The sequence below is a fragment of the Castor canadensis genome, chromosome 14 (genome assembly GCF_047511655.1).
Source record: "Castor canadensis chromosome 14, mCasCan1.hap1v2, whole genome shotgun sequence".
NCBI classification, from domain to species: Eukaryota; Metazoa; Chordata; class Mammalia; order Rodentia; family Castoridae; genus Castor; species Castor canadensis.
In genome coordinates this window covers 69,272,906-69,286,817 of record NC_133399.1, presented here as the reverse complement: position 1 = coordinate 69,286,817, position 13,912 = coordinate 69,272,906, and the positions used below count along the sequence as shown (strand labels likewise).

Here is a 13,912-nt window from a genome sequence, read left to right as displayed (position 1 = left end):
TGGGATGCATGCCGTCATGCACCCTGTGTCTACCCTGGTATGATTGTAGTTTTACTACAGCTCTGTGCCTTTTGCTGACCTCATCAAGTTCATAAACTCCACTAATTGTTGGATGACTTTCTATGGAGTTCAACAATGCCTTGAGGCATAAATTACTCCATGCACTAATCCTGTTATATCCTTACTTCTTTCTAGTGATAGTTTTTAGCTCAGTTGTGAGGTTTGTTATGACTCCTAGATGGTATCTCTCTCCCTGATTGGCTATGCAAAACTCTCTGGCTTATGGTTGACCTTGACTCTCTGATGAAGTTTCAATCGCCCCTTAACTACCTCTCCTCACAACTTCATCATTTTTAAGAGTTCTCTTAGGTTTGAACTTCCTCCAGCTCTTTTGCAAATGAAAGCTATATTGGGAAGAGCTTCAGAACTCCCTGTTCTACAGTTTGCATCCCTCCCTGGGCAAAATTGCAGAGTTAAAGCTTTGACATAGAATCTTGAACCATGGTTTCTGTCTGAGTGATATTCCTGTTTAGGAACTGGCTACTTGCCAGGCATGTGAATTAGAAGATGCCTCTAGTTGCCTTGATGAGACATCCTTGAGTAGAATCTCCTTTCTATAGTTGAAGTCACAGATGATTCTAATCAGAAGGTTTTGGTCCTTGCACTCTGCCAAGGAAGAATCTAAGCAGAACACATGGATGTAGTGAGTGAAATAACCTTAGTTTTATTATAGGAAAGGAGGAAAGGGATTAAAGATGGAGTCTCTGCCAGATGGAATGCAGGCACTAAATGAAGGAAAAAAAAATAAAAGAGAAAAATTTTATTTTTATTTTTATTTTTTTCTTTTATTCATATGTGCATACAATGTTTGGGTCATTTCTCACCCCTTCTCCCTGCTCCCTCCCTTTCCCCTCTCCCTCTCCCTCTCCCTTCACCCCCTCGCTACCAGAAAGAAACTGTTTTGTCCTTATCTCTAATTTTGTTGAAGAGAGAGTATAAGTAATAATAGGAAGGAACAAGGGTTTTTGCTAGTTGAGATAAGGATAACTATACAGGGAGTTGACTCGCATTGCTTTCCTGTACATGTGTGTTATCTTCTAAGTTAATTCTTCTCAAACTAATCTTTTCTGTAGTTCCTGGTCTCCTTTTCCTATTGGCCTCTGTCACTTTAAAGTTTCTGCATTAGTTCCTTTGCATCGAGAACATCAAATGCTATCTTGTTTTTTTTTTGGGGGGGGGTCCTTGCCTATCTTCATACCTCTCTTGTGTGCTCTCACCTCATCATGTGATCAAAGTCTAATCCTCTTGTTGTGTTTGCCCTAGATCTAAAGTCCACATATGAGGGAGAACATACAATTTTTGATCTTCTGAGCCTGGCTAACCTGGCTCAGAATGATGTTCTCCAGTTCCATCCATTTACCTGCAAATGATAAGATTTCATTCTTCTTCATGGCTGAGTAGTATTCCATTGTGTATAAATACCACATTTTCTTAATCCATTCATCAATAGTAGGAAATCTTGGCTGTTTCCATAACTTGACTATTGTGAATAGTGCTGCAATAAACATGGGTGTGCAGGTGCCTTTGGAGTAACCTGTGTCGCATTCCTTTGGGTATATCCCCAAGAGTGGGATTGCTGGATCATATGGCAGATCTATGTTTAGATTTTTAAAAAGCCTCCAAATTTTTTCCAGAGTGGTTGTACTAATTTGCATTCCCACCAGCAGTGTACAAGGGTACCTTTTTCCCCACATCCTTGCCAACATCTGTTGTTGGTGGTTTTTCTAATGATGGCTATTCTAACAGGGGTGAGGTGGAATCTTAGTGTGGTTTTGATTTGCATTTCCTTTATTGCTAGAGATGGTGAGCATTTTTTCATGTGCTTTTTGGCCATTTGAATTTCTTCTTTTGTGAAAGTTCTGTTTAGTTCACTTGCCCATTTCTTTATTGGTTCATTAATTTTGGGAGAGTTTAGTTTTTTGAGTTCCCTATTTATTCTGGTTATCAGTCCTTTGTCTCATGTGTAGCTGGCAAATATTTTCTCCCACTCTGTGGGTGGTCTCTTCAGTTTAGAGACCATTACTTTTATTGAACAGAGGCTCTTTAGTTTTATGAAGTCCCATTTATCTATGCTATCTCTTAGTTGCTGAGCTGCTGGGGTTTCATTGAGAAAGTCCTTGCCTATACTTATTTCTTCCAAAGTATTTCCTACTCTTTCCTGTACTAGCTTTAGAGTTTGGGGTCTGATATTAAGATCTTTGATCCATTTTGAGTTAATATTGGTATAGGGTGATAAACATGGATCTAGTTTCAGGTTCTTGCAGACTGCTAACCAGTTTTCCCAGCAGTTTTTGTTGAAGAGGCTGTCTTTTCTCCATCATATATTTTTAGTGCCTTTGTCAAAGACAAGTTGGTTATAGTTCTGTTCCATTGGTCTTCATGTCTGTTTTTGTGCCAGTAACATTCTGTTTTTATTGCTACTGCATTGTAATACAGTTTGAAGTCAAGTATTGTGACATCTCCAGCATTGTTCTTTTTGCTGAGTATTGCCTTGGCTATTCGTAGTCTCTTGTGTTTCCAAATAAGTTTAACGGTAGATTTTTCAATCACTTCGATGAATGTCATTGGGATTTTGATGGGAATTGCATTAAACATGTAGATTGCTTTTGGGAGTATAGCCATTTTTACAATGTTGATTCTACCAATCCATAAGCATAGGAGATCTCTCCACTTTCTATAGTCTTCCTCAATCTCTTTCTTCAGGAGCTTATAGTTTTCCTTATAGAGGTCATTCACATCCTTTGTTAAGTTTACTCCTAGGCATTTGATAAAAATTTTTATTTTAAGTTGTTATTACATCATCCTTAACCTGAAGGTGGGGGAAAGACCCACCTCACTCCCCTTCTCCAATGGCCTTCTGGTCAGGGGGAAGATCTGGATGGACTCATGTATACACCTACGCCAACTCTCAAGTACCCATTCTAACTCTCAGATACCCTAAGTCCATGCAGGAGGAAATGTCCCCTCCAATTTAACAAAGCATTTGTGATTGATATGGAGCTCTCTGGGCTCAGAGGAGATGGGTAAGGGAGGGCTGAGCAAGGTGCTCTAAATCAGGTTGTATGGTTTTTAAAAGCCCCAAACTTTCCCTAACATATCTGCCTCACTATGAAGAGGCAAGGAGAGAACTGTTTGGCCTTATATTCTCTGTACATTATGCTTAAGTTAAAAATCTCCTTAGATTAAAGTAAAAAAGAGAAACCCCCTTCCTCATTTATACTCATCAAGAATTTATTCTCTGCAACTGGTAGTTGGAGGGTGGGATGAGAAATACTGACAGCTTTCCCTTCCTAGGAAAATTTCTTAAGTTTGTACTGGGAGCTACATGGAGAGGAAAATCCTGGGACTTGCTGCACCTGCATTGGGTAGAAGAGGAAGTAATGGTTTGTGGTTCAAATGATGTAAACTCTTTCTGCTTCTACTGAGGTTGAATAAATTTTCTTCAATAAATGTTTCTTCATTTTGTTGTATACCCTTTTATTTACTCATAACTTGCTTGTTGTTTTAAAATATTTTTCAAAGCTTTGCTGGACAGCTGGTTTCCTTCCTTTGTAAAATATTTTTAGTCTGAAAACCTGCCAGCTTCTTTCTAAAGCTGTGCATGTGAGGATTCATAGACTGATTGCGACAACCTAAATGAGGAAATACCATTGATTGATAAATAAACAAGTGAATAATATAGAATTTGGTTTGTCAGTTCTATATAATTGTCTGATGATTTCAATACACTATAATTTTTTTTAGGTACAGAAATTTTGTCTTATTTTCAAATATGCAACATTTAACCTAATATTTGAAATATTGTAACCATTTAAAGACTTATTTTTATTTTATTTACTTCTTAAATCAATTTGATAATATTCTATAGAATTTTATGCCTATCAATTAATTTTTCATATCTATTGACATAAATTTACTATAAATATTTGTATCATTTTAACATTTGCATGTTCTATAGCAATATTTATTTTTATTACTGACATTTATTATTTGTGACATTTTAATTTTTATTATTTTATGAGAATTTAGTCGACTTTATGAGTTTATATGAGTATACTTTTGGCACCACTGGTTTAATGTATTCTAATGCTTCTATTATTTCTTTAATATCTACTCATCATTGTTTCCTTCCATCTACATTTTGTAGATTTTTTTTTCTCTTTGGTGTTGTTGCTTTCTAACTTCTCAATGTAGATGTCTGACCATCAGTTTTCACCCTTTCTTCACCATTCTTATAGTCATTTGAGTTATCATTTAATCTGTGAGTACTAATTTTGTAACGCTTTGTATTAATTATTCAGTTTGAAGTTAAAGTTATCATTTAGAATTTGGCCCATAGCCTATTTTTTTGTTTTTCTCATTTATTTTATTTTTTTTATTTTCTTGGTGGTACTGAGGTTTGAACTCAGGGCCTACACCTTGAGCCACTCCACCATCCTTATTTTATGATGGGTTTTTTTTGAGATAGGGTTTCATGAACTATTTTCCCCAGCTGGCTTCAAACCACAATCCTCCTGATCTCTACCTCCTGAGTAACCAGGATTACAGGCATGAGCTCAGGGCCTCATGCTGTACCACTTAACCTACCTCAGCCTTTTCAGCTTTACTTATTTTCAGATAGCATCTGATGCTTTTTGCCCAAGCTAGCTTTGGACTGTGATCCTCCTAACTATGCCTCTCAAGTACCTGGCTTATAAATGTTGGCTACCTATGGCTTGTTCTTTAAAACAGGTTTCCGCTATTTTTGCTCTGGTTGTCCTCAAACTGCAATCCTTCTACCTCCATCCTTATAGCTTACTTTTTAAAGTTTCTAAATACATGAGATTTATTAGTCAAATTTTGCTACTTATTTCAAGATTACATACAAGGTGATCAGATTAAAAGCACTATAATTTCCATGACATAATCTTTGATCAGTTGGCCATATATTTCTCCATTGTTGCTACAATCCTGAAGAATGTGTTAGAATAAAGTCTTCATCATTTGAATCTCTAAGTGGTCACAGCAATCAAAACATCTTTGCTGACCTGTGTCAGAAATCATCATGGATAGAGAACAAAATCTCATTGGACCAAGCCACTCAAATGTGGGCAATTGTTACATTGCATCATAAGCCATTCCTTCTGATGTAAGGACTTGAATCCAAATGCCCTATCTTATAAATTTCCATAAACCAGAATTTGTTTGATGCTGCCTCGGGAACCACAAATCATACTTTTCAAAGCTAGTAATTTTAAGAATTCTATGCAATGATAAAAATATGCATTAGCTATTACAGATAAATAATAATGCATAGTTGCCTAACAAAATACAATTTATTATGATTTACCTGACATCACAATTCATTGTGATTTCTTAAATTGCTTACCTTTAAGATGATTCTTGTTCAATGTTGATTTTACTGATTTAAACACTGAAACATATTCATGATAAATGAATATCAGTGAGTGATAAGAGTAAGGAAATTTACCATTATCAAAAGGAAATATAAAATAAGTTTTATGTAAAAACTAAATTCCAATAATCACTCCTCAAATATCCTTATTAAAAAGTAAGTAGTATTGAGTGTGCTATGAGTAACTTTGTAGAGAAGAGAGAAACAATTCGATAACATTTCAATGATGCATTTCTTATCAGTAATAGTTTCAGTATAAGTTTTCGTACATTAGAAAAGGGAAATACATGCACTGGTGAAGTAGCTTTCAGTATGATACCTAGCTAACCAATGACAAAGTAGAATACTTTCAAAAGTAGAGAAAAAGTGATTTTTTAAGTTTAGGGTGAGGATAGGTAAGACACCTAAAAAACTAGCTAGCATTTGTTGCCCTTAACGCAGAGAAACTAAAGCAGATACCTTAAAAGCAACTGAGGCCAATAGGAAAAGGGGAACAGGTACTAGAGAAAAGGTTAGATCAAAAAGAATTAACCTAGAAGGTAACACCCACGCACAGGAAATCAATGTGAGTCAACTCCCTGTATAGCTATCCTTATCTCAACCAGCAAAAACCCTTGTTCCTTCCTATTATTGCTTATACTCTCTCTACAACAAAATTAGAAATAAGGGCAAAATAGTTTCTGCTGGGTATTGGGGGGGAGAGGGAGGGGGCGGAGTGGGTGGTAAGGGAGGGGTTGGGGGCAGGGGGGAGAAATGAACCAAGCCTTGTATGCACATATGATTAATAAAAGAAAAAAGAAAAAAAAGTAGAGAAAAAGTGATTTTTTAAATTTGGCATGGAGAGTGTTCTTAATTGGAACCATGAGGTTGTACTATGTGTAGGATACATCTGCAAGCTATATTATCAAATCTAAACAAGTCATATTTCACATCGTTTAGAAGAAACATGCAGTAAAACAAAGTGCACTAGTTCATTTTTTGATAGTTTGAAGTTTAGTATGGATATAACTTCTTAAAATGCTAATGGTTATCTGAAAAGAGCTATAAGAAAATTCATGTCAACACGAGAAGGGGATCAGGAACCAGTGTAAAGATCAGTTAGAGACGATTCAACCTGGGTTGTAACACATTTGTACACAGAAGCAATGCTAGGAATCTCTCTGTACAGCTATCCTTAACTAGCAAAAACACTTTGTCTTAGTTATTATGCTTATGTCTTCTCTTCAACAAAATTAGAGAGAAGGACAGAACAGGTTCTGCTTGGAAGCGAGGGGGGAAAGGGCGGGAGAGGATGAGGGGCTGGGGGGGGAGATGACCCAAACAATGTACACACATGTGAATAAATGAATAATAAAAAAATTCATGTTAGAAAAGGTGTAAAATGTATGAACAATGTAAGCAAAACTGTGCTGACAATAGCTATGCTTTTAGCTCAGTGTTGATGGTGCTTAGCATGCTTGAACCTTTGGGTTCAAATCCCAGCACTAACATACGTATGTTACACTCTGAGAAAAACAAGAAATGATAGGTATAGCATGGGGGAGTACTTGTGGGAAGGGGAAGGGTGAATGGATGAGATGAAGGTGAGGGGTTGATGGTTTTCATACACATATATGAAACAAAACAATGAAACCTCTTGCAGTTGTTTTCAGTGGAGTAGGGAGAGGATAGTGGTGAGTGTGATGGGGGGAGGCAAACTAACCAGTATGCAATGTAAGCCTATTCAGAATTGTCATAATGAATCCCCCCAATGAGTACATCCTAGTAAAAATGGAAAAAACAACGAGAAATGAACTTTGTGGCTGTTCTTTTTTGTTGTTGTTGGTTTGCTTTTAAAGTATACATATAGAACATTTAAAGAACTAAGTAAAGCATTTGTATATGTATTTAATATTTCAATGTTTTTAGGGAATCTACTATTTTGCTGACACCTTTTTTCTCATCTTCCTGTCAATTCTCTTTCCTTATTCTGATCCTGACTTCTCTGTATAACTTTGAAATTGTTGATAGAAACTTCCTCTGAAATTTTCCTAAGGAAGCATTTAATCTTGGTACTTTAGTTAGGAAGTGGGTGTTTAAGATGACTAGAAAATATAGCATTGGCCAGATAATTGCATCTCCAATGATCTACTTCCTAAGGAGTCATGCATCCTCACTTAGAGCCCTCCAGGCATATTGATTGTTCTACCACACTGCAGCATTAATTGATATAATATTGGACGTCAAAGCTCCTCTGAGCAGTTGGATCTGGCATTGACCAAGCTCAGAGAAGATGTGATGCTAGGGACATAGAAAAAAAGATACACGTAACCCAAAGAAAACGATGATCCAATAATTTAAATTTCATAAATTCTAATATATTAATTTCAAGCATAAATATTCCCAATAATTGACTATATTTCTAATTAAACATTGTACCATTTTCCATTTGCAGAAAAGAAATGTATGTAAATGTAATACTGCAAATTATTTTCTGATTTAAAATATTTATTTACTTTCAATGTATTGATAATTGCTTGTGATTTTCCTACCAGTAATTATGCTAATATAGTGAATAAACTGTAGTCTGTAGTATTAATTATTATATCTATTTTTCAAATGGATGATTCTGCATGCACTAATTATGCATCTCATCTATTATGGGGTCATAAATATTTTGTAGTTTGCTTATTTGCCTTGATTCATTTCATTTAATGAATTAAGATTTCAACTCATCTTGCCATATCCAGATACTGCTTTCCTTATATCACTAAAAGTTTATTTCTGATAGCTTATGTGACACACAATATAACATTTTATGTTAATATGTTATCTTCTGTATAAAGATATTAAGTATTATACCAAGAAAAGTATTGCTAATGTATGTGTATATATAATGTCTGCATATATATGTATATATAATGATCTAATGTACTTCTATGACATTAAATTCAGTAACATATCTTATGAATCAATTAAACTTAGCAATTGAGTATGTTCGAAGAAAGAAAATAATGTAAATGTTAAGGTTTTGTAAATATATATTATATATATAATATCTATAATATCTTTCAGGCAGTTGATGTAATGTATGCCTGAGTCTCTTGAAGATAGATTTAAACATAAAGACTTCAAAACCCAGATGAAGTCACATTTATCAGTATACCAGCTGCAAGCACAGCTTTTTGAACATTACTCAGTTGGCTTATTATGGTTCAAGGATCACAGGCAAAATATATATTAAGCTTAGACTTTGATTAAAAGGAAACACTCAAATGAATACAACCTTTTGAAATAATATTCACAAAATCGAATGAAATGACCATGACCAAAGATAATAGGTCTTCAACCGTTTCTCCAATATTTTCATTAAAATCTGTAGTGAAAGGTCTGTTTAAACAAGGAAAACAGATAAAAGATTTCAAAATACAATTCATGCTATTTCTAAACTGACAGGCCAAAAGGACATTGCTGACCTTATCATAGGTAACATAGCCTTGGCTGAAGAGTTTCAATAGTCTAGGCATGTAACATCAGAATATATGAAAAATATGTATCTTCCTTTTAGAGAAATTGTCTTACATCTTACCCACATTTCAAATTAATTTTTCCTCTTGGTTAATGCTCCTCAGAAAGTATGACAGCCATGCATTGTGGTTTTCTATGTTCTATGGGCTGCTATGGGAGTAGTTCTGACCAAAGAAAGAGCAAAAAAACTTAAATTTGGTATTTATTCATGTAGCGAACTTTCATCTAAGTACCACTTGAAACCAGACAAAATTCTAAATCTGAAGATAGTTTGAAAAGCAAAGATGATGTCAAGCTTTGAGTTCTTCCAGTCAGATAGCTAATCAATTGTGATAAGAAGTAAAGATAACTGATAAGAAGCATGCACGTGGTGTGGTATCCCTTTGTCCGTGACCAAGCTCGGTAATATCTGATGACGCTTCTGATTTAGACAAAAGAGATGTTTCCAGTCTTAGCCGGAGGAGAACATATTGATACATATGCCAAATGTGTTTTGCCAAAATAATGAGATTGATAATATGGGAAATATCAATTCTCTATTCCTGTCCACTATATCAAGTTTCTTCTTTCTTAGTTAACGTTGTTCGTCTTTTAGGCCTGGTTAGAGCTTGCTAAATCCTTCTTAACTCAAATTGATTATGTTTTCCAGATATGGGAGCTGGCTTTGTGGTTTGTGAATGAAATAATTAGAAAAATTGAACAATACATTGGAAATAGGTTTCTATTTCCATTTTGCCATTACATTTGCACTACTGTATATTTTTTAAAAATCAAGAAAATTATTAATTAGAGATATATTAGGGAGCCCTCTTAAAATAAAGCAACTGCAAGCTTGTGTATAAGATGGACTTAAATTCATTAATATTAATGAAAATGTAGAAAAAATGTAATCATTAAAATCTATGATCATAGAGTAACTGAAGATTTGCACTAAATAATGCTTTAGAAATACCATATGAGGTAGTAATATGGGTGCTGTTGTCTGCATTGCAGAGAAAAATATGTGGAAGTCATCCAGTCCCCAGTACTTATTAGTATACAGCACACACCAGGTATAATGTGGTATCTTCAGTCTGCAATAGAGAATAAAGCAGACATTGCCTCTCCCTGTGTATGTGCAGAGTTTTTTAAATGACCAAACCCACAGATCTTACTAGAAAATCTCAAATGTTTAGCAATCACATGTATGCCCAATCAAACTAACCCAGCAGTGGTCTACTAAATTAGGCAGGCTCTTGAAAAGGATAGCAACCTAAAAGTACTAATTCAGATGTAACACAGGCAGCCAAGGTAGCAAGCTAAACGCTATATGGATGTCTTTTCTGTTGTCTATAAAATGAGTTGTTAATTGTTTCCTGCACACCAGTTTCATCTTTAAACCTTTGCTCTGACCATAGGGGCTGATGCTGTGGAGGCACAGTGTAAAAGATTTGAAGTAAGAGCGAGTGAAGATGGCAGACTGCTGTTTTCTGCAGACGAAGATGAGGTTACCATTGGGGCTGAAAAGCTCAAAGTTACAGGTACTGTAGAATGAGGTCTTGGAACCTGTCCTCTTACTAAAAGACTATGAAACTACGCAAGAAGCTTGTTTATAAGGTGTATGATTCCTGTGTCTAAACTGAGTCTCACATAATGCAATATCACAACATTCAATTTTCACACAGCCTTCAAATAAAAGTCATTGGTTGTGGTTGGAGAAGAGAGCGTAAATATTATCAGTGTTACTAACATACGAAGAAGTCAAGCTGGGTCTCCCAGGTAGGCGGAGGGATGTGCATGTGGGTGGTTTAAGACAAGATGAAGTGGGCTGTCAGCGTGGCTCAAGTTGTAGAGTGCCTGCCTAGGAAGCGCAAGCTCCTGAATTCAAACCCCTGTACTGCCAAACCAAAATAAAAGAGGCAATGCACACGCTGAGTAAACACAACTAAAGGTAGATAAACCAAAATTAGAGCTCTTATTTCAGGGTTGTTGTTTGTTTTTGAATTAGGGTCTTCCTAACATTTTTTTCCCTGGGATGATCTACAACCATGGTCCTCCACTATTCACCTTCTGTGTGGATATGCTATTTCAAAATAGTTTAAAAGTACACATAGTTTACTGCAGTATTGTAAAAAAGAAGAAAAGTTCAAATAAAAGAAATTTGCTTGACTTAGTGTTTCCCGAATTTCATGGGCTCCCTCTCATATTTATATTTGGATGAAGTGGAACTAGTCAGAATGATGATTGAAGAACATAGATTCTTCTCTTGTGATGATTACTTTGACCCTGTCGCTACCACTCAGTAGTTTATGTGAAGTCTCTAGGCCTATGATATCAGTCTATCTGAATGACAATGACACCTTAGTATTCAGATCACATGTATATGTGTTTGTGTGTGTGTGCACGTAGAGGTTTAGAATGTTCTCAGTACGTAATGAAGAGGTTGTAAGTGTTATACTTTAACATAGGTGAAAAATTTTGTTAATTTATTGCGTGTTTTTAAACATTATATGTTATATAATTGCACAAAATAATGCTTTTCACTGTTATATTTTAACTCTGAAGTTTATTGCTGATTTTTTTTCTGTCAGTAGCCTATCTGTTGATAAGAGAAGAGTATTGAAGTCACTATTATTTTATCTGGGTTATGTATTCTATTATATCTAGTAGGTTTTATATTATGAAATTGTATGCACAATTATTCCATGCATATATATTCACACGTAGTGATCATTATCCCTTCCCAATAATTTTGACTTGAAGTCTGCTTTGTCAGATGAATATGGTTTTTCCTGCTTGCTTTCTGATTCCTTATACTAGAAATGTTTTTTCCATCTTTTCATTTTCAGTCTAGGTATGTCTTGTCCATTAAGACCAACTATGTTTAGAGTTATTTTTAAAGATAATAGATACTTAGAGATTTGCTAGTTAACTGACTTACTGATAATCAGTTGTTCCCTAATTCTTATTTGTTTATCTGTTCTACACTGAGGTTTACTCTTTTCCAAGAATTCATCCTTGTTTATATCTATTTTTTCACTTGTGTGCAGTTTTCTGTTCAGTATCTTCTGCAATGATATCTTAGTGGTTATGATTACTTTAGTTTAAACTTATCACAGAAGGACATTGTCTTTATTTTAAGTTTATTCTGGAAGGTCTTTATTCCTGCTTCCATTTTAAAGGATAACTTTGCTGGCTATAGTAAACTTGGCTGTAAGTTATTTTGATTCAGGGCTGAAATATATCAATCCATTCTCCTGACATTTAGGGTTTCTGCTGAGAGGTTTGTTGTTATTCTGATAGGCTTGACTTTAAATAACTTGGCATCTCTCTTGCAACTGCCAGTACTCTTTCTTTGTTTTATACTGTTGGCATTTTAACAATATGACATAGAGAGAATCTTTTCTGGTCAGGTCTATTTGGTTTCTAACTTTCTGCTCTACTTGGATGTCCATTTCTTTCCCTAGATTTCAGAAATTTTCTGCTACACTTTCATTAAATAAATCTTCTGTACCTTTAGTCTTTGTCATGCTCCTCTTGTTTATCCCACCTATCCATAGGTTTGGTCTCTCAGGTTTGTCCTGGAGGTTTGTGCCTATGACTGCTTTTTTTTCTTCATTGCTAACTAAATTTAATGATTCTTCAACCTCATTTTCAATCAATGATAATATTTCCTCTGATATATTTTATTGGTAATGCTTTCCATTGAATTTTTTTTTTCATTTTTCTTTTATTATTCATATGTGCATACAAGGCTTGGTTCATTTCTCCCCCTTGCCCCCACCCCCTCCCTTACCACCCACTCCACCCCCTCCCACTCCCCCCCTCAATACCCCGCAGAAACTATTTTGCCCTTATCTCTAATTTTGTTGTAGAGAGAGTATAAGCAATAATAGGAAGGAACAAGGGGTTTTGCTGGTTGAGATAAGGATAGCTATATAGGGCATTGACTCACATTGATTTCCTGTGCGTGGGTGTTACCTTCTAGGTTAATTCTTTTTGATCTAACCTTTTCTCTAGTTCCTGGTCCCCTTTTCCTATTGGCCTCAGTTGCTTTAAGGTATCTGCTTTAGTTTCTCTGCATTAAGGGCAACAAATGCTAGCTAGTTTTTTAGGTGTCTTATTTTACATTTAATTTATGGAGTTTTTCATTTCCAAGATTTGTGTTGTTTGTTTTTCAGTATCTCTATCTCTTTAATGAATTTCTCATCTAAGTTGTTGATATTCTTGTCCAAGTTGCTGATTTTTTTCATCAGTGTCTTGCACTGACTGCTTTACTTCACTTATCTATTTAAATTCTCTTTGAGGACATTGATCATTTTTAAAAGTAGACTTTTGAATTCTTTGGCATGTCATCTACTTCCGTATCTTGGGTTCAGTTATTAAATAGTCATGAACTTTTGGAATCATGTTGCCTTTGTTTTTCATACTTTAAGATAAATATCTTATCAGGTTTTATTTAAGATTTTAGTGAGCACCCATCTTTTTTTTTTTTTTTTTGAATTGAAGACTTAGCCTTTTAATAATAACAGCCATCTTTTTTTTATTATTGTTGTGCTGGATATGGGAACATTGTAGTATTTTTAAAAATTTTCTTTTATTCATATGTGCATACAATGTTTGGGCCATTTCTCCCCCTTTCCCCCCGGCCCCTCTCTCTCCCCCCAGACCCCCTCGCTACCCAGCAGAAACCATTTTGCCCTAATCTCTAATTTTGTTGAACACAGAATATAATCAATAATAGGAAGGACCAAGGGTTTTTGCTAGTTGAGATAAGGACAGCTATACAAGGAGTTTACTCGCATTGCTTTCCTGTACATATGTGTTACATTCTTAATGAATTCTTGTATAGTTTTTACAATGTAAAAATATATCATACTTGAATATATCATACTTGAATTCCCCCCTTCCCCACTTCTTTTCCCCCTTCCCCTCCCCTGATTCCTGGAACAGTTTCAACAGGTATCATTT

The 13,912-nt window shown here is 35.2% G+C and overlaps 1 protein-coding gene across 2 annotated transcripts in view; it reads left to right on the top strand.

Annotated features, from left to right (window-relative positions):
- Sgcz (sarcoglycan zeta) overlaps positions 1-13,912 on the top strand; it is a 1,041,297-nt gene that overhangs the window by 981,878 nt on the left and 45,507 nt on the right. For both annotated transcript variants that reach the window (XM_074054729.1, XM_074054730.1), the window contains exon 5: positions 10,360-10,482. In XM_074054729.1, the coding sequence (XP_073910830.1) occupies positions 10,360-10,482 (123 nt within the window). The remainder of the gene's footprint in view (positions 1-10,359; positions 10,483-13,912) is intronic.